General features: G+C 38.1%; 1 protein-coding gene across 50 annotated transcripts in view; it reads left to right on the forward strand.

Annotated features, from left to right (window-relative positions):
* The window catches only part of CEP295 (centrosomal protein 295), a 54,898-nt gene that overhangs the window by 21,814 nt on the left and 12,075 nt on the right, over positions 1 to 21,009 (forward strand). For 15 of the 50 annotated variants that reach the window (XR_015157643.1, XR_015157644.1, XR_015157652.1 and 12 more), the window contains 8 exons: positions 1,420 to 1,512; positions 1,652 to 1,749; positions 3,268 to 3,405; positions 3,877 to 3,974; positions 4,236 to 7,662; positions 8,661 to 8,814; positions 8,957 to 9,100; positions 16,631 to 16,783. Coding sequence is in view for 32 of the 50 variants with exons in the window: in XM_086383974.1 (XP_086240100.1) it covers positions 1,420 to 1,512; positions 1,652 to 1,749; positions 3,268 to 3,405; positions 3,877 to 3,974; positions 4,236 to 7,662; positions 8,661 to 8,814; positions 8,957 to 9,100; positions 16,631 to 16,783 (4,305 nt within the window). In the remaining 18 variants the exon portion in view is untranslated. Of the gene's footprint in view, positions 1 to 1,419; positions 1,513 to 1,651; positions 1,750 to 3,251; positions 3,406 to 3,876; positions 3,975 to 4,235; positions 7,663 to 8,660; positions 8,815 to 8,956; positions 9,101 to 16,630; positions 16,784 to 21,009 lie in introns of all 50 variants that reach the window. The other 35 variants (XR_015157654.1, XR_015157655.1, XR_015157650.1 and 32 more) reach the window with 11 other exon arrangements.

A 21,009-nucleotide genomic window follows, 5' to 3' on the forward strand; every position in this document is an offset into this window, starting at 1 on the left:
AATTCCTATACCTTCCCCCAGCCCCATAATCCTCACTCCCTGTCACCTCTGCTCCATGGCTCTTAGCATCTGATGGACCGTAAATTTTCTTTCTTGCTCATTTGCTTCTTGTCTTGACACCTACCCCTCTCCACCTTGCTCATCCTCCAGTCCTGGAATGTAGAACTTGATTTTGTTCATTGCTATATCCCCAGAGTCTAGACTAGTGCTCAGTTCGTATTTATTAACTTAATTGACCTGCTTAAAGCAAAGAGAGATAAGTTTGGAAGTCAGACATGTGATATTCAAGTACATGGGCATGGAAGAACTCTTAGTGGAAAGAATTCAATGAGAAAAGGGCTTATAAGACATCTGAGGAACTCGGGCATTTAGAAGATGTCTAGAGAAGGGGCAAGCAGTAAAAAGGAGTGAGAAGTAGGAGAGAGAATATGGCATTGGCATTTAATACAAGGCGACACTTTCATCTTTAATCCATAACCAAGTAATTTTGGAAAAGGGCCTGGGTAGTAATCTTTCTCTAGCCTCATTTGACTGTGTTCTTCCCCTTATCTGAACCAAGTTTTTTTTGTTTTTTTTTTTAAAATCCTCATAGGGTCCTTAATGCCTGCTGACCTGTCTGGAAAGGTTTCCTGTCCATCTCACACTCTTTACCTGGTTGATTCTTCCTTACCTTTCAAATGTCCACTTAAGTGCCATTTCCTAAGGGAAATCTCATCTGAGCTCCTAGTCTGATTCAGATTTGTCTGAAATACTCTCTTGTATAGCCCCTCTTTTTTTGTTTCTTATATAGTACTTAGCACTGTTTCTAATTTTATAATTTTTTTCTAAGATGATTATATAATGTTTTGCTCCCACCTGCCCCATAAAACCCACTTTGAGGCCTTTCCTTCCTGACCAGGTACATGTGCATGCAGCACATCCGTAGGTGCTGCATGAATGTGTGGGTGATACTCTGTGCAGTTTCTGGCTACCCTGATATGATCAGTGTATACTGCTTTAACTTAACTTTCTGCTCTGGTTTCATAAATAATAAAAATCCTAAAATCTAAGTATGTTGAAGATACATTTAAATTTCTTCAGCTTTTTTCTTTTTACAGTTTGGTACCTTACTTCCTCTATTCTTTTTATGCTTTCCTATTGTGTTTGAAACTGTTGTAAGCCTGTCTTTTAAGTCAGTTGTCTTTCATCTTTTCCTTTTTGTTTACAATTTTAGTCTTACATCTTCTTGTATCTTCTTTATTTTCTTTTTGTGTTTGACTTGAGTTTATCAGATAAAATATGTGATCATCTGGAAGGTGGCTGGATCTTAACTAAATAAGACATTCAGGTGGACCAGTGATAATCTGAATGTAGATTTTTGTTACATTGTTCAGATTTAATTTTGACAGTGATATTATGTTAATAATGTATCTGTTACAGTTGTTGAAAGTGACATGCTAACAATTGACTCTGGACCACTTACTAGTGAAGATAAACCACTTTCATTTAGTACTGACTCTGAAAAGGAACAAGGTATTTCTTTTTCACATTCTTAAGCGAACTTAATTCATTACATCTTTTTCCTAATAAAATTACATGTAATAAATGAACAAAGGACATTACAGTTGTATTAAATTAGTGAAACTAATTTTTGCTTTGGGAATTCTCTTAGAAATGAAAACCACTCAGCCTCTCATAGCTCCAAGTTCAATTCTACTTCATCCTCAGGAAGAAGCAGTCAGAGTTAGAATGGCAGCGAGGCAGAAACAGGTAATTTGAAATTTTTATTTTTAAAGGTTTCTTTCTTCCCCTGGGTACTATAGTTTTGTTTGACCAGTGAGATTTGTCTTAAAATCCGGCTACTTTTGATAACCATTTCTTCTACCTTACACATTCATTTGATAAAGGCAGAGATTGTCTTTTTTAAAAGTCAATTTACCCTACATAGTTTCTTGTACAATGCCTTATATATAGTAAGTACTCAATAAATATTTGTTGAATAACTGAGTCCCTGTCATGATATTAAACATTTGGACTTTGTGATCCCAACAGTTTTTTTGAAAGGCTGTTTTTCAAAGAAAAAATTTTAATTCAGCTTCTACAACTGTAATATTGGGCCCTTCTACTTTAATGAAAAATTTTTCTTAATACAAATTAACTTGATAGAGGCTAATTGTTACTAAACCAATCAGTTTATAGTCATAGCTTTTATAAAAAATACATCTGAGGGTTGATAATCTTATGAGCCATTGTTTTTTCTCAGATAAATGCTTTCTAATCTGTGTTGTAAAGCAGGATTGTCTAATAGATTCTTCTACAGTAATGGAAATATTCCATATCTGTGTCAAGTATGGTAACTGTTAGCTATGTGGGCTGTTGAATATGAGTAGAGCAACTGAAAAAACTGAATTTTAAATTTTGTTTTGGATTGCTCTAAGTTTTAATAGTCACATGTAGCTAGTGACTACCATATTGAAGGAAGGTAAAGACAGGAACTCAGCTATAGTCACTCTTGCTTGATGAGGAATAGGTAGTATCAGATTGAGACATTTTTAATTTTGAAAATTAGATCATTTCTAGCAGAAGTGTGCCGCTTAATAAAGCTTCACATAGATTCCCTTTTCTGTTCATTCCTTGTTTCTTATGTATATTTCAAGGACTAGAAGGTGTTGGATTTAGTAGGCAACCAGTTAGACTAGTCCTTGTCCTCATGAATCGTAGTTACTTTAACATAGATGTTTTTATTTCTTGGATTTGTGTGTGTGTGTTGGTATAATTTTAGAGTTTATCATGCCTCTGCCATTGTTTTCCCATCTGTTTCATGCCTGACAGTAAAGACTGAATGTTGTTCACTATACTTTTGTTTAACTTCTAGATAACTGCACCCTTTTACGAGTATGCCTAAGAAATCAAAGTGTTGTGGGAGGTCTTGATATTTAATTTCTTAGGCATTATCCTTACTGAAAACAGGATAAGAGCTAAAGATGTGAACACAGAATTTGCTGCTTCTCTGGAGGTGGTGCTTCAGTGGTGATCAAGGTTTCCCTGTGCTCCCAGGAAATAGAAATAGTTAATATGTTTATTTTTAGTTCTCTCCCTTCTCCTTTCCCCTTTCTCCATCTCACTCCTTTCCTTCCTCTGGCAGTGGCAGGAACAGATAAAATATCACCACTTTCTTCTTGGAGAATTGGTACTCTTGGGGATGAGACCTATTACTTTTCATTGTAATGCATGTAAACTTTGGTATGAGTTTGTTGTTAATAGATCAGTAGTATTTTTGTTACTTAGATAATGGAAATAGAAGAACAGAAGCAAAAGCAGTTGGAATTGCTTGAACAGATTGAACAACAGAAGTTAAGATTAGAAACTGATTGCTTCAGAGCTCAGCTGGAAGAAGAAAAAAGAAAAAAAACTCAACAGATTGGGGTAGGATGCAGGAAATCTCATCCCTGTGTAGACTGTTGGAGGATAAGAACAATCAGTCTTAGTGTTCAGAAAAGTAAAACACCTTTCTAATTTGTGTTTGATTATCTTTTTTTAAAGTATGTATGTATATGATTATACAAACCTGATTGATATATATATATACATGTGTATAAGTAAGTTTATACAAACCTGATGACTCTGATCTTTCAGTTTCTAGACAGTGCTAATACAATGACCATGACTTGTATGTAATAGGTATGTTGAGCTCTTGAACTTCCTTGACACTAAACGAGAGTGACAGATTACTTCATTTCTCAACAATGGAAGTGCCAGTCTTTTTTAAGAAGAAGAAGAAGAAAAAAAAAAAAAGGCTATATGGAAGTTTACAATTATAGAACTTCAGTTTATGTAAAATACTCTAGTACTTGTTTCTGTATTTGCCTTTTGATTAGTAGCTTTGTCTTTTACTAGGTCAGCACTGCTCCAACATCATACACCATATGTTCTGATGAAGATAGGCACAGGCAGATGATTCATATTTATCAGCAACAGCTATTACAGCAAAACAGGTATTAATTAGGGTACAGTTTTTATGTGATATTGTGTGGCTACATTTTCAGGGTTTATTATTTGGTGTATATGAAGATCTTACCAGGATTCCCTTTAGAATTAATGATTTGTAGATTTCTCAAAGAGCAATGTTAATAGCATTGTTCCATTTCTGCCTTGATTATGGCCATCCCTAGATTGAATGTAATGTATAAACACTTGAGAATGTAGGTTGTTTTTGTTTTCATCAAAAAAGAGTAACATTTGTTTGTTTTGGGTAGGTTTCACAAGCAGTCTGTTGAAACAGCCAGGAAGCGATTACTTGAATATCAGACAATGTTAAGAGGAAAGTACCCATCCATGTCAGCTACGCCAGTGATACCTGATTCTGTTACATCAGTGCCACCACCAATATCTGAAAGACCCAGTGTTCCATCAGAACATGAGGATCAAGGTCAGAGACCCAAACTGAGTCCTGACAAACAACCGGTACAGATCTCCAAATTAGAGCAAGATTCTCAGGTTTCAAGACAGAGTCGCTTTCCACAAAGACAGGTAGAAACAACTGAAGCATTAGTCACTTCACATGTTTTAGCCAAGCAAGCTTTGGAATCAGAAGAACACCAAAAGCAACTCTCACAGACTGAAGTACAACAGAGAGACTACAAATTGGTCGCTAAAGATTCTCAAATGCTTTCAAGGGCTTTATCACATGATAAGCCACTGACAGTACAGGATGCTAGAGAAAGAGCTGAAACATCTGGGGCAACAGCTTTTCAAAGTTCAGACTCCCAGCAAGTGTTCTCAGAGAACAATGAAAGTGTATCTTCTAAGTTAATTGAACCATCTTCATTCTTACCACTGGTAGCTGAGCATTCTTTTAGTTCTCTGCCTACTAAAGTCGAGTCTGGAGAAACCCAGCAGCCCTCTTCAACTGCGAGCAAAGGTGTAGTTTCTGTAAGCCACTCTGTAGCTGGCCAAATGCAGGATAAGTCTTTGCCATTCTCAGAAAATATCATAGCCCAGCAAAGTAATTTGAAGGCTCTCCAAGAACAGTTAGACCTACAGAAGGAAGTTCTTCGGACAAGACAGGAAGCTCAGGAACAATTGCTTTTGTGTAAACAGAAAGAGTTGGAAGGGCAAACTGGCCTTTCTATATTCCTTCCTTTAGTACCTCTGAATTCATTTGCTTCACTGCCTTCAGCCCAAGCTGAGTCAAGGAGAATCCAGGAATCTTCTCCAACCAAGAAAGAGACTGGTGTTTCCTCAGGCCATCCTGGGGTCCCACAACTTCAGGATAGGCTTAATTTTAAATTTTTCCAAGAACAGTTAAAAACGCAGAGGGACAGCCTTCAGGCTAGGCGGGAAGCCCAGGAAGTATTATGTGTGCATAAACAGAATGAGTTGGATGGGAGAGTATGGGCTGAACAGACTGGGTCCTCTTCTCTCCCACCTCAAGTAGCTCAGCATACATTTACTTCACTGCCTTCTGCTGGTCCTCAGTCTGGAAAAATCCAGGACCAGTATTCATCTAAGACTGAGAAGGAGCATTTCTCAATCCAGACTGAAATGCCCACATCTCAGGATGGGTCTTTAGGTTTCCCACAACAGTTCCAACCTTTGCACGATTGTTTGAAGTTGCTCCAAGAGCAGCTTATGACACAGAGGGATGCTCTCCAGGCCAGGCATGAAGCCCAAGTGGAATTACTTTCACGTAAACAAAGGGATTTGGAAGACGCTAAGTCTGTGCAGATGAGTTCTTCGTTCCTGCCAGTGGTCACTCAACAGTCACTTGCTTCACAAGTTTCAGCTAAAACTGAGCCTAGGAGAATTCAGAACTTTTATTTCTCTGAGAGGGATAGTGTTATTCCCTCAAATAATTTGGTAATGCCAGCATCTCAGGATGCATCTCTTAGTTTTCCACAGTATAGTCTGCCACGGCAGGAAAATTTAACAGCACTCCACAATCAGTCACATGTTCAGAGGGTAATACTTGGCGATAAACAAGAAACTCAGGAATTTGTACACAAACAAAGTGAATTAGAAAAAATTTTCCCTTCTGAACAGACTGGCACTTCTTTGTCTCAGGGAGCTGAATCTGAAAGATGCCAGGAATACATGTCATTCAGGAGTGACAGTACTGTTCCCTTGAGCCACTGGAAGATCCCAAGATCTCAGGAAAGACTTCTGGGATTTTCACGACATACACAACCTCTGCAAGGTAATTTGGAAGGACAGCAAGAACAGTTAGACAGAGAAGAGGAGGCCCTTCAGTTCAGCCAGAGATCCCAAGGGAATGTATCTTCTGGACAGACTTGCCCCTCGTTCACACCCCGGTTAGGGCAGCTCTCTCTTACTTCGTTGCCTTCTGCTGAATCTCGGGAACCTCTTTCAGCAGAGAGTGAGAGTAGAACTCCTTCAAGCCGTTTTCAGATCCCAGTGTTGCAGGATAGACTTTGGAAGTTATCACAGCTTATACAGCCTCAGCAAGATAACCTGAAGTCACTCCAAGAACAGTTAGCTACACAGAGGGAAGCCATCATTCAGTCTAGGCAGGAAGCTCAGCAAGAATTTCTTTTGCACAAACAGGGTGAGTGGAAGGGAAGAGTGTCTCCAGAGCAGGTTGGCACCTCCTCCTTCCTACCCCAGGTCATACAGCCTCTTGCTCCATTACCTCCTAGTAAAGCTGGTAGAATCCAAGAACCTTGTTCAACTAAGAGTGATAATATAGTCTCCTCAGGTCATTCTGAGATACCAAGGTTGCCTGATAGACTTTTAGGTTTACCACAGCCTGTTTTGCCTCAACAAGATTATCCAGTCACATTTCAACAAGAACATTTGTATGCCCAGACAAACCCCCTTCCATGTAGCGAGAAAATCCAGAGAGAGTTGGTTTTGCCCAGACAACATACACTTGAGGGAAAGTCACCTGAGCATTTTGTCCAACCTCACCATGGTGATTTAAAGGCCTATCAACGGCAGTTAGATATACAGAGGGAAGTCCAAGAAGAATTCCTTTTGCAAACACTAAGTAAATTGGAAAAAGGGGTCTCAGCTGAGCAGACCACCGCCTCTTCATCCTTATCCCACGTAGCACTGCCTGTTGCTGACTCTAAAGGAATGCCAAAGTGTTTTCCAGCTAGAAGTGACCTTGCTGTTTCCTCAAGTCATCCTGAGATTCTTAGACCTCAGGAGAGGCCTTTGCATTTATCCCAGGCTGTTTTGCCTCAGCAAGACCATGTGTCCACACAGTTGGGCCTTCAGGGTGAAGTGCTACGTTTTAGTGAAAAGGCCCAGGAAGAACTGCTAAGAGGCAATCACACAAAACTGATTGAAGGTGATGCTTCTGGGCAGCCTGTGCCCTCTTTGTTTCTACCCAAGGAAAGAGAACATTCGTTTATTCCACTACCTTTTGCTGAGGTAAAATCTCAAAACATATGTGAATTGTATTCAGCCAAGATTGAATGTGCAGCTCCCTCTAGTGCTTCTGTGAGCCCAAGACTTCAAGATAGAATTTTGAGTTTTTCACAACCCATCTTTGCTCAGCAAGATAACTGGGGACTTCAGAAGCAGTTGGAGCTACAAAAAGAAGTTCTGCCTTTTAGTCAGAAAGCCCAAGAAGTATTGCTTGTACCAACACAGACAGCCTTGCAGCAACAGACACAGAAACATCGGGAGACTCTGAAGGATTTCTTCAAAGACAGCCAGGTATGTATTAAACTTGAATATCTAAGAATGAAACATCACCAGTAACCCGATGACTCAGGTAACTCAGCCAAACTACTTATTTTACTCCTAGGCTGAAATAATAAGTTATTAGCTGTTGAGAATAAGTGGTTTGAACTTAACTGTGCTTTAATTTTCTACCTTAAATAACATGGGATTTAAAACATAAAAATTCATCTGCCTTGCATGGTGTTTATGAGGTTAATAGTTATTTGAAGCCCAACTAATTTCAGCCAGTAGTTTGATACAACCAAATGCAAACATCATTAAAAATGTAGGCTGTGTTTTGATGTTTTGTCATAAAGAGTTTTGAGCTTACCACAAGATTAAATTGTAAAATAACTAGTTAGCAGAATTTCTCTTAGGCAAATAGCAGACTTTGCTTTCTCTAGAGCATTTTGTTGACATTTGTATAGAATCAAAATGAGTACCATCTTTTTCTTTAAGTGACAGTACTAACACCTGGTATAAAAGTGGTGTGATTTTAGGCTCATGGACATTTGGACCTGCTGCTGTGACTGAATTGTTGAGAGGACTCTGGTTTCTATTCATAGTTTCTCTATATGGGAGACAGTATATCTCCCTATATATGAATGTGTCTATTGTATTTTAAAAGACTGTTTCCTAAATTTATGAGTTAGCCTGAACAGAATTCTATAGTTCTTTTGATGCTCAGGAGAAGTTTGAATTCATGAGAATGTGAGGTCTAGGGATACTCAAATCTAATCTTGAAAGGTGCAGTGGAGGCTGTTTTTGAGGTTCAAGGCTGTGACTGGTGGTTCTTTTCAGTGGAATTACTACCCTTTCAATATTAGAAGTACTTCTAATTTTTTTTTTTAATCTATAGATAAATTTGTAATAATGTAGTTGGAGCTGTTTGTTTGCTTGAGGTACTAATTGAAGGAGTTACAAATCTAATAACTTCTTCACATGACCCTTTATCCTGTGTCATCCCCACCCTCATCTATCTACTTTTTCAGGAAAGTAAGCCCACAGTTGAAAATGATTTTGAAACCCAGAAGCTCCAAGAATGGCTTCCTCATCTCCACGATCAAAAAAACATTGGTCCTGCAGACAGGAGCAACTGTGATGATTATCAGCTCCTTTCAGAAGGTAGTAATGCCAAGCAAAGTGGTAAGATACTAATAATTGCATTCTGTTGTACTCATTATCCTGATGATGATTCTTTGCTTTCACCTCCTGCACTTGATAATTGAAGAAGTTCATTGTGTTAACAGATCTGTATTGTGCCTGACTTTGTCTTTTGACTTGATAGGTGTGCATCAGGACAAAGAACTGGGTAGGAAATCCTCAAAACCACCTGTAGCAAAAATAAGAGGTGGATTGGACTTGAACCAACATGAACTTAGTGCCATACAAGAGGTAGAATCACCAACAAGTGGCAGAACTTCTATACTAGGTAAAAAGTTGGTTTGATAAAGTGATTTTTTAATAGTTTGCTAGTTTTCTATAGTTATTTCAGGATGCTAAATATTTTGTGGCTGTTGAAGAAACGTAGACCGTGAGTACTCATGAAGGGGAAAAAGTGGTTTATATAAACAGTATTTTAAACGTGGACTTAAAGAAATACATCATTAGGTAACTAAATTCTTTATATATGGGAGAAAGCAATTTATTGTAGACAAAAATTCTTTGTTCTCCTTATTCTGACATTCTTGCTTCCCTCTGCTGCTGCTAGGTTGCTTCAGTTGTGTCTGACTGTGCAACCCCATAGATGGCAGCCCACCAGGCTCCACCGTCCCTGGGATTCTCCAGGCAAGCGCACTGGAGTGGGTTGCCATTTCCTTCTCTGGTTCCTTCCTAAACCGGTTTCTTTAGGACATAACTCTTTTTTCTTTTTTTTTCTCTCTCTCTCTTTTCCCGTGCTGCTGTTTCACCTCAGTACCTTCACTGCTCTTTTCCTGTATCTTTCAGAGGATAATTATGGTGCTTAAAATCCTGGCTCTAAGAACATGTATATTTCTTTTCTGTGCTTCTTCAGAGATCCAGTTATCTGGAAAAATTTCTTCTGGTGATCCTTAATAAAAGCTTTATTTTCATTTTATAATTGTTTTTAGATTTTATACTCAACCAGATAGTTTTATTGATCAAATTTATCAAAGCAGACTCTTTGAAGGGGGAAAATAAGCTTTGTTAATAGAAGGGTACATGGAAGTTTACTATTGATACTCGCTATTTAGGTCTTGTGAAAGTTGCTCAGTCATGTCTGACTCTTTGCAACCCCATGGACTGTATAGTCCCTGAAATTCTCCAGGCCAGAATACTGGAGTGGGTAGCCTTTCCCTTCTCCAGGGGATTTTCCCAACCCAGGGATTGAACCCAGATCTCCCCCATTGCAGACAGATTCTTTACCAGCTGAACCACAAGGGAAGCCCATTTAGGTCTTAAGCCATAAAATATTGTACTTTTGTTTCTGGCTAAAAGAGTTTAAGAAGGTAGAGATTCTGAATAACTCTTGAGTCATTCCACATTTTGTTTTCTTCTTAATGTCTTATGGAAATTATAACATAAAGTAAGTATTCTGTTCATTACTAGGCTTTGGAAGTTTTGCTTCATTTTGCACTATTTGGTAAACAAAACTATTCAGGAATAGAATGGTGATTGCCCTGATTCAGATTGAGCATTGGGAATTTCTCACCATTGATTCCTGTAAATTAATGAGTTGTGTTTGAGATTGCAAAAATGTCCTCTTGCTTAGAAGGGAATGCTATATATTCCTTCACCTACACCTCCTTATCCTTTAGCCCTTTTTCAATGAAAAGTACCCGATGTAAGTCTTAACAGTTTCCTTGTCTGTACCTCTCCAACACCCAACAGATTACCAGCTCTTTTCAGTTCTAGATGATCCACTCTGTTTCCATTCCCACTACCGTTTCTAGTTGATTCACTTGTTTCCATTCCCACTACTACCCTTTTAATTCAGGCTGTCATTTCTTTCTTTTTTTTTTTAATTTATTATTTTTTTAATTTAAATTTATTTATTTTAATTAGAGGCTAATTACTTTACAATATTGTATTGGTTTTGCCATACATCAACATGAATCCGCCACAGGTGTACATGTGTTCCCAATCCTGAACCCCACTCCCACCTCCCTCCCCATACCATCCCTCTGGGTCATCCCAGTGCACCAGCCCCAAGCATCCTGTATCCTGCATCGAACCTGGACTGGCGATTCATTTCTTGTATGATATTACACATGTTTCAATGCCATTCTCCCAAATCATCCCCCCTCCCTCTCCCACAGAGTCCAAAAGACTGTTCTATACATCTGTGTCTCTTTTGCTGTCTCGCATACAGGGTTATTATTACCACCTTTCTAAATTCCATACATATGCCTTAGTATCCTGTATTGGTGTTTTTCTTTCTGGCTTACTTCACTCTGTATAATCAGCTCCAGTTTCGTCCACCTCATTAGCAATGATTCAAATGTATTCTTTTTAATGGCTGAGTAATACTCCATTGTATCTATGAACCATAGCTTTCTTATCCATTCATCTGCTGATGGACACCTAGGTTGCTTCCATGTCCTGGCTATTATAAACAGTGCTGTGATGAACATTGGGGTACACGTGTCTCTTTCAATTCTGGTTTCCTTGGTGTGTATGCCCAGCAGTGGGATTGCTGGGTTGTATGGCAGTTCTATTTCCAGTTTTTTAAGTAATCTCCACACTGTTCTCCATAGTGGCTGTACTAGTTTGCATTCCCACCAACAGTGTAAGAGGGTTCCCTTTTCTCCACATCCTCTCCGACACTTATTGCTTGTAGACTTTTGGATCGCAGCCATTCTGACTGGCGTGAAATGGTACCTTATAGTGGTTTTGATTTGCATTTTTCTAATAATGAGTGATGTTGAGCATCTTTTCATGTGTTTGTTAGCCATCTGTATGTCTTCTTTGGAGAAATGTCTGTTTAGTTCTTTGGCCCATTTTTTGATTGGGTCATTTGTTTTTCTGGAGTTGAGCTGTAGGAGTTGCTTGTATATTTTTGAGATTAGTTGTTTGTCAGTTGCTTCATTTGCTATTATTTTCTCCCATTCTGAAGGCTGTCTTTTCACCTTGCTTATAGTTACAAACTCCCATGTCTCCCTGTTTCCAGCCTAGCATTACTTTCATTCATTTTTCCATGGTGTACTCAGAGTAATTTGCCTCTATTGCCCTGTGTTTAAAACTCTTTGGTAGTTTCCCCTTGACTGGAGGGTAAGTCTAAACTAAGTCTTAAGTCCCTAACTTCATCCACCAGGGCCTTCATGATCTTGCTCTCTCCCTTCAGGGTTGAGTTTGGTGCCACTTTGTGGCATAAACTTTGCCTGGACTATCATGTGTCCTTCTCGTGTGCTCTTTGGGAGCTTTCGTCATAGCCTTTATCACACTTCTTTGGGCAGTAATTTAATCACATAATTAAAGGCAACTAGTGCTAAAAGATTACAGCATGAAACAGTATTTCTTCTTGCCCCTACACACCCCTCACCCCTTAATCCTACTCACCAGACACAGTCACTTTTCAAGCCTCCTTCGTGCTTCTTCTTGTATTTGCTTCTGTAGTTGGCAGTGGATTTTAGTAAAAACGAAGCCAAATACTAAACACCACTAAAATAATTTCAGATCACATCATTTTCTCTATTTGTGGGAACACCTTTTAGTTGGAAATTGAATGATACATTCTTTTTTTTTTAATTGAAAGATAATTGCTTTACAGAATTTTGTTGTTTTCTGTTAAACCTCAACCTGAATCAGCCATAGGCACACATATATCCCCTCCCCTGAACTTCCCCCCACCTTCCCCCACATCCCACGCCTCCAGGTTGACACAGAGCCCCTGTTTGTTTCTTAGCCATACAGCAAATTCCTGTTGGCCATCCACCCCACATATGGTAATGTAAGTTTCCATATTTCTCTTTGCATACATCTCACCCTCTCCTCCCCTCTCCCCATGTCCATAAGTCTATTCTCTATGTCTGTTTCTCCATTGCTGCCCTATAAGTAAATTCTTCAGTACCATTTTTCTAGATTCCGTATATATGCATTAGAATACGATATTTATCTTTCTCTTTCTGACTTACTTCACTCTGTATAATAGGTTCTAGGTTCATCCGTGTCATTAGAACTGACTTGAAGGCATTCCTTTTTATGGCTGAGTAATATTCCATTGTGTGTATGTACCACAACTTCTTTATCCATTCATCTGTTGATGGACAACTAGGTTGCTTCCATGTTCTAGCTATTGAAAATAGTGCTGCCATGAAAAATGGGATACATACGTCTTTTTAAATTTTGCTTTCCTCAGGGTATATGCCTAGGAGTGGGATTGCTGGGTCATTGGCAGTTTTATTCCTTGTTCTTTAAGGAATCTCCATACTGTCTTCCATAATGACTGTACAATTTAATCCCGACCAACAGTGCAAGAGCATTCCCTTTTCTCCACACCCTCTCCAACATTTATTGTTTGTAGACTTTTTGATGATGGCCATTCTGCCTGGTGTGAGGTGGTATCTTCTTGTTTTAATTTGCATTTCTCTAATAATGAGTGATATTGAGCATCTTTTCATGTGTTTGTTAGCCATCTGTATGTCTTCTTTGGAGAAATTTCTGTTTAGGTCTTTTTCCCACTTTTTGATTGGGTTATTTGTTTTTCTGGTAGTGAGTTATATGAGCTGCTTGTATATTTTGGAAATTAATCCTTTGTCAGTTGTTTCATTTGTTGTTAATTTCTCCCATTCTGAGGGTTGTCTTTTCACTTTGCCTATAGTTTCCCTTGCTGTGCAAAAGCTTTTAAGTTTAATCAGGTCCCACTTGTTTACTTTTGTTTTTATGTCCATTACTCTAGGAGATGGGTTGGTCATAGAGGATCTTGCTTTGATTTATGTCACCAAGTGCTCTGCCTATGTTTTCCTGTAAGAGTTTTACAGTTTCTGGTCTTACATTTAGGTCTTTAATCCATTTTGAGTTTATCTTTGTGTATGGTGTAGGAAGTGTTCTAATTTCATTCTTTTATATGTAGCTGTCCAGTTTTCCAGGCACCATTTATTGAAGAGGCTGTCTTTGCCCCATTGTATATTCTTGTCTCCTTTGTCAAATATAAGGTACCCATAGGTTCATGGGTTTATTTCTGGGCTTTCTATCTTTTTCCGTTGGTCTATGTTTCTGTTTTTGGGCCAGTACCATACTGTCTTGATAACTGTAGCTTTGTAGTATAACCTGAAGTCAGGAAGGTTGGATCCTTTAGCTCCATTCATCTTTCTCAAGACTGCTTTGGCTCTTCAGGGCCTTTTGTGTTTCCATATGAATTGTGAAATTTTCTGTTCTAGTTCTGTGGAAAATGCCATTGGTAATTTGATAGGGAGTGCATTGAATCTATAGATTGTATTTGGTAGTATAGGCATGTTCACAACATTGATTCTTCCTACCCAGGAACATGGAATCTCTCTCCATCTGTTTATGCCATCTTTGAAGTCTTTCATTAGTGTCTTATAATTCTCTGTGTACATTTCTTTTGTCTCCTTAGGTAAGTTTATTCCTAGATACTTAATTCTTTTGTTGCAGTGGTGAATGGGATTGATTCCTTAGTTTCTCTTTCTGATTTTTCATTGTTAGTATATAGAAATGCAAGTGATTTCTGTGTATTGATTTTGTATCCTGAAACTTTGCTAAATTCACTGATTAGCTCTAGTAATTTTCTGATAATATCTTTAGGGTTTTCTATGTACAATATCATGTCATCTGCAGACTGAGAACTTTACTTCTTCTTTTCCAATCTGGATTCATTTTATTTCTTTTTCTTCTCTGATTGCTGTAGCTAGGACTTCCAGAACTATGTTGAACAATAGTGGGGAAAGTGGGCACCCTTGTCTTGTTCCTGATAGGGGGGATGCTTTCAGTTTTTCACCATTGAGATGAATGATACATTCTTGACAAGGCTATTATTGCCTCCAAAAGGGGTGAAAATTGGTTTTGGGGGAGATGAAAAAGTCTTACTTTTTATGTATCAAAGTACAAATGTACATAAAGTGATATATGGTATAATTATTTACTTAATCTTTTCTTTTTGGTTAATATGTCTCTACTTTTATTTGTAGATAATGCATGTATTTGTAAAAATAGTTTCATATGTTATTTTTCACCTTTTGTAGTTTCATACTTTGTGAATACTATCCCTTGTCTTTGAAAACAGAGTTTCTGAAACTGTCTTTGAAGGACCAGGGTATTCTCCAATCCTTTCAGACCAATATTTTGTTAAATTACAGACCATGTAGTTGAATGTCAAAGCAATGTTATCCTGGTATTAAAGTTTCCAAATGCTTACTCTTCCCCCACAAAAAAAGATATACAGGATATATATAGTTATTAAATTTCATAGAGTTGGGAAGCCATTAGGGGAAAAGTCTTTAAAAGGCTCCTTAGGTGGGTGATGATAAAGTTGAGAAAATCTGAGCTAAATTTCTTCTCTGTAGTTTATTTATTTTGGCTTTACCTTTTAGGAGCATTGTCTCAGCTTTTTCTTCTAACATTCTTAGAAATTTTTATTTTGGCTCTCAAAGTATAGTTTCTAAAAGCTTGTCCTCTTTTCTGATTGTTTCTTTTCATAGCATCTTGCTCTTGTTTTATGGATGCAAGATACTACCTACACTGAATATTTATAGGTTTTTGTTTGTTCAGTTTCCTGTATTTTCTGTCTAGGTCCTTCCTTGTTTTTTTTTCTCCTGTGTGAAAGTTTAGAATTTTTAAAATCTAAAATCTTGCATATTTCAGTGGAACACTGAATGGCTAATTGGAAATTTTATAGGTGGGGACCTTATGTACTTCTGGATTTCATTGGAAAAGGTGGCTTTGCATTGAGGACTGTCAACTTAGTACCTGTGGTTCTTTTACCTGAGCAATTTACTGTTTAGTTTCTTCAAAGAAAGATCCTCCAGCTTTGATACAAGCCTGGCTGTTGGTGCTGTCTGGAGGCAGACCTGAGGGTAGAGGATGTAGACTTTCTTTCAATACCCCTGATTTCCTTATGCCATTCTTTTTCTTCCCTGCACCCTTGCCTCATTCTGTGCCCGATCCCCCTGGTTTCAGAGTGAAGCTGTGGCCACATGGCTAAGAGGATAGACTGGAAATCCATCAGGGTCTCTCCACACAGGCTTGAACCCTGTCAGCTGTGGCACTGGCGCTTTTCCCCTTAGAAGGTGACCTTTGACACTTCTCCAATTTGAGAGTCTGCCATAAAATTGATCACAGTGTATAGGATTCCATTTCTCCAGAGAATAAACCTTTAGTCTTCTCTGGGGATGATGTTGAGAGACAGGAATCTAAAGTGATGGGAGGGCTCTTTTCCAAGTACGTGTTTTTAAACCTTCTACCTGTTTTCAGTTCCCTAATACACACCTTCATTTTGTAATACACTTTGCCTCTTAATTCTCAAGTTTTTCTGGAGTTGCCCCCAGTAAATTAGCTTCTACTTCTGAGTGTCTCCCATTCCTTTGTTTCATAAGTGTTTATTTCAGTCATAATTATTTATTTTACTTATAGAAATAAGTACTTTGAAAATCACCCTCAGGTAGACACCATCCAGCTCCGGAATTGGAATGTAAGAGAACTCCATGAACTCTTCCTTTGTACACTTGATATTAACTCTTCTTTCTCTTCTCCCCAGGGTAAACACCTGAATTGGTCCCTTATACCACAGATTAGCTGTGACTGTTTTTGAATTTTACATTATGAATACATATTATACCTTACAATATTAATGGTTAGTAAGTTCTCCAGGCATATTAAAAACTTAGTAAAATTGAAATAAAACAATGTAAAGGCTGTGTGAAAGTTAAGCAGTTACTTTTTCTTGATACATTGATCAAACTTTTAAGAGTTTAGATTTTTACCCTTTTTACTTTCAAGAAGAAACAAAGTTTCTAACATCCAGTAAGTCAGTTTTTTTTCCTCCCAGATAAACCTGATTTTTATCAAGACAGAGACCCCCTAAGGGTCTCAATAAGCCGAGAACAAAGTTTTCTTGGGAGCCCTCTGGACCGTGATCCATTTGGTCATCTTCACCCAGTTGCTCAGGAGAACATCTGTGGTGATGACTCTGATAAAGCAGGTGAGAGAAAAAGGAATCAGAAGTGGAATTACTGTACACAAGAGTATGTGGGCGGAAGATAATTATTGTAGCATTGCTTGTAATGCAAAATAGTAAATAACTTCAGTAAAACTGCAGTTTTGTGAAAGTGTTAAATGAGAGGAGAAAAGTCTGTTCGTGCATTTGAAAACTGTCTGAAATAAGAATCAACATGTTGGTACAGGTTAACCCTTGTTGGAGATTGGGTTTCACTGTCTATTTCTTATGTTTACATACTGTAAAATTTTTTCCCATAAGAAGCCTGTATTCCATATTCAAAAAGTTGAATAAGGAAAGCGAAGTTTATTTAGATAATAAGTAATTTCACATCTGTGGCATTCTAAATGAGCTGTTTTATGTTTAGTTTTAAATGTTGGAAAGTATTAAAGAACAAGTTACAAAGAAAAAACTTTAAATGACTAAAATCTGCCACTCAAAGACAACTGATGTTAATTTTCTTGCTTTTGAATTTATGCATGTTTATAACAGGCTGTTTTTTATGTGTAATATTGACCCTACAAAGCATAGGTCCAGTACTGCTTCATTACTTCTAAAGCTATCTTTTTAAAAGTTGCCTTTTTCTAAGCAGATTTCTTCTTATTTTAGCTATCACTTACACTTGGATAACTGTTATCTTAGTTGTATCTGGTATTTAATAGAATGAGAAAAGAGCAAGACCTATTTTCTATATGGGAGTTTATAGAGAAATTGACTTCAGCATCTCCTTTTTTAAATTGGAGACTGAAATAACTACAGATATAACTTCCAATTAATTATAGTTTTTGAAATTTTAAAATAAAACTATTAGCATTTTTTTTAGATTTAGCCAGTGAATACTTAAGGGCTTCCCTGATAACTCAATTGGTAAAGAATCCACCTGTAATGCAGGAGACCCGGGTTTGATTCCTGGGTCTGGAAGATCCACTGGAGAAGGGATAGGCTACCCACTCTGGTATTCTTTGCTTCCCTGGTGGCTCAGCTGGTAAAGAATCTGCCTGCAATGCAGGAGACCTGGGTTCAGTCCCTGGGTTCGGAAGATCCCCTGGAGAAGGGAAAGGCTACTCACTGCCGTATTCTGGCCTGGAGAATTCCATGGACCATATAGTCCATCAGATCGCACAGTTGGACATGACTGAGCGACTTTCACTCACTCAGTGAGTACTCGCATTCCTTTTCATTCTACCAGTCAGTGTCCTCTAGCCAAAGACTACCAGAGAACACATCTCTACACAAGAAAGCTGTGTGCTTTGACTTGCTGCAGTGAGAGAGCATGCACACCATGGAGAACCGAAAGTGAGTTAGTGACAGGGTATCAGAAAGGAGTTACTGTTAGACTTGGGCTTTTATCAGGTGATTTTGGGGAGGGTTCAAGGAAATAGGGCTTTGCTTATTAGTACTGGAAGCAAGTGTGATTCTATTATTGAATACCTACAAAATTCTTATCTAGGAGGTAGGAATAATGGAGTTAGGCTAAGTAAAGCTGTAATTGGTTAAACAGCAGTCACTCATGTCAGCCAGGATAAGGAGATGGTTGTTTTTGTGGTTTGGACAGTATTCATGGTTTTGTCTATGTTCAGACATGAGAACTGATGGTCTGATTTTGTTTTGACCCATCATAGTCACAGAGTGGCCTTCTCCAATATTTGTATTCTGTACCTGTTTACCAGGAGAACTCCAAGGCAAAGCCAGTAGTGCCAGGTCTGCCCCTGGCTGTCAGAGGCTGCTTGTCTCTCTCACAATTATCCTGGAGTGGTATTGTTTCTACTTTGGAAGGGAGGGTCTAAGTGTTGTTACTGTCTTTTCCCTCCCTACGCTTGATTCAGGTCATCACCTCACCTTGGTTCCTCAGCTTTTTAGCTGGTACTCCCTAGCTTTGCACTCTGTACCCTTTGCTTTTGTAGGAAAGCAGGAAATGGTGCTTTGCTTCTCAGGAAAGCAGAAAATGTTGCCTTCCTGTAGCAATATGGGAAGATTACTGTCTTTAAGGCATTGCTTTAATGATGTAACTTCCCCTTTTTAGGAACCTCCCACTGTGTCCCTATTATCAATGAGCTGTTTTCAAACCAGTGATACTTCTCTTCCAGTTACTTTCAGGGACCTATCCATTGAATTCTTCAACATCTTAAGTAACTTGACCTTGCTTCTCTCTCTCATTTTTATTTTTCAATTCTTACCCCTGCCCAAATGCTACCCTGGGCCACCCACCTCTGGGGGAATCTTTGGTTTGTTATAGAGAATAACAGTTACAGAATTGTGATTCTGAAATAAAAAATCCCTAACTTCTCATCTCAAAACTGACTTTTGAGATGAGCTGCTTAAAAAAAAAATAACTCAATATTAAGTTTCTTACTTTCTTCACTTAAAATCTTAGTGTATATAGAAGCAACCAAGTAACAGTTTAATGGTTAAATTATGTCACAATATTTTTAATTCAACTAGGAGTCAAAAAATGTATTTAAAAACAAATTATATTTAAATATAATACTTTTTGTAGTTTTACTTAATTATCCATAATATAGATATCATTTTATGAATATGTATCTACACACATATAGATACATATGTGCCTGCAATATGTGACCTCTTAGAAAACATTTCTTACATAAACACTTAAGAAACATTTAATTAGCATTATCTCTTAATATCATGGTGATAATGAGATGAAAATTTTATTTTATATTTGGTGGAACAGTTTTTTTTTTTTTTTAATTTTTTATTCCTTTATTTCTCATGTGTTCCCCATCCTGAACCCTCCTCCCTCCTCCCTCCCCATACCATCCCTCTGGGTCGTCCCAGTGCACCAGCCCCAAGCATCCAGCATCGTGCATTGAACCTGGACTGGCATCTCGTTTCATACATGACATTTCACATGTTTCAATGCCATTCTCCCAAATCTTCCCACCCTCTCCCTCTCCCACAGAGTCCATAAGCCTGTTCTATACATCAGTGTCTCTTTTGCTGTCTCGTATACAGGGTTATCATTACCATCTTTCTAAATTCCATATATATGCGTTAGTATACTGTATTGGTGTTTTTCCTTCTGGCTTACTTCACTCTGTATAATAGGCTCCAGTTTCATCCACCTCATTAGAACTGATTCAAATGTATTCTTTTTAATGGCTGAGTAATATCCCATTGTGTATATGTACCACAGCTTTCTTATCCATTCATCTGCTGATGGACATTTAGGTTGCTTCCATGTCCTGGCTATTATAAACAGTGCTGCGATGAACATTGGGGTACACGTGTCTCTTTCCCTTCTGGTTTCCTCAGTGTGTATGCCCAGCAGTGGGATTGCTGGATCATAAGGCAGTTCTATTTCCAGTTTTTTAAGGAATCTCCACACTGTTCTCCATAGTGGCTGTACTAGTTTGCATTCCCACCAGCAGTGTAAGAGGGTTCCCTTTTCTCCACACCCTCTCCAGCATTTATTATTTGTAGACTTTTGGATCGCAGCCATTCTGACTGGTGTGAAATGGTATCTCATAGTGGTTTTGATTTGCATTTCTCTGATAATGAGTGATGTTGAGCATCTTTTTATGTGTTTGTTAGCCCTCTGTATGTCTTCTTTGGAGAAATGTCTATTTAGATCTTTGGCCCATTTTTTGATTGGGTCATTTATTTTTCTGGAGTTGAGCTGTAGGAGTTGCTTGTATATTTTTGAGATTAGTTGTTTGTCAGTTGCTTCATTTGCTATTATTTTCTCCCATTCTGAAGGCTGTCTTTTCACCTTGCTAATAGTTTCCTTTGATGTGCAGAAGCTTTTAAGGTTAATTAGGTCCCATTTGTTTATTTTTGATTTTATTTCCAATATTCTGGGAGGTGGGTCATAGAGGATCCTGCTGTGATGTATGTCAGAGAGTGTTTTGCCTATGTTCTCCTCTAGGAGTTTTATAGTTTCTGGTCTTACGTTGAGATCTTTAATCCATTTTGAGTTTATTTTTGTATATGGTGTTAGAAAGTGTTCTAGTTTCATTCTTTTACAAGTGGTTGACCACATTTCCCAGCACCACTTGTTAAAGAGATTGTCTTTAATCCATTGTATATTCTTGCCTCCTTTGTCAAAGATAAGGTGTCCATATGTGCGTGGATTTATCTCTGGGCTTTCTATTTTGTGGTGGAACAGTTTTAATTTTATTCTGTTTCAGAGCCACAGATGACATATGCTTTGGCCAGCTTTCTCACAAATGTTGGCTATTGAGAGTAAG

Source organism: Bos grunniens, chromosome 29 (genome assembly GCF_055505025.1).
Source record: "Bos grunniens cultivar Pamir isolate PY7600 chromosome 29, Bosgru_T2T1.0, whole genome shotgun sequence".
Lineage (NCBI taxonomy): Eukaryota > Metazoa > Chordata > Mammalia > Artiodactyla > Bovidae > Bos > Bos grunniens.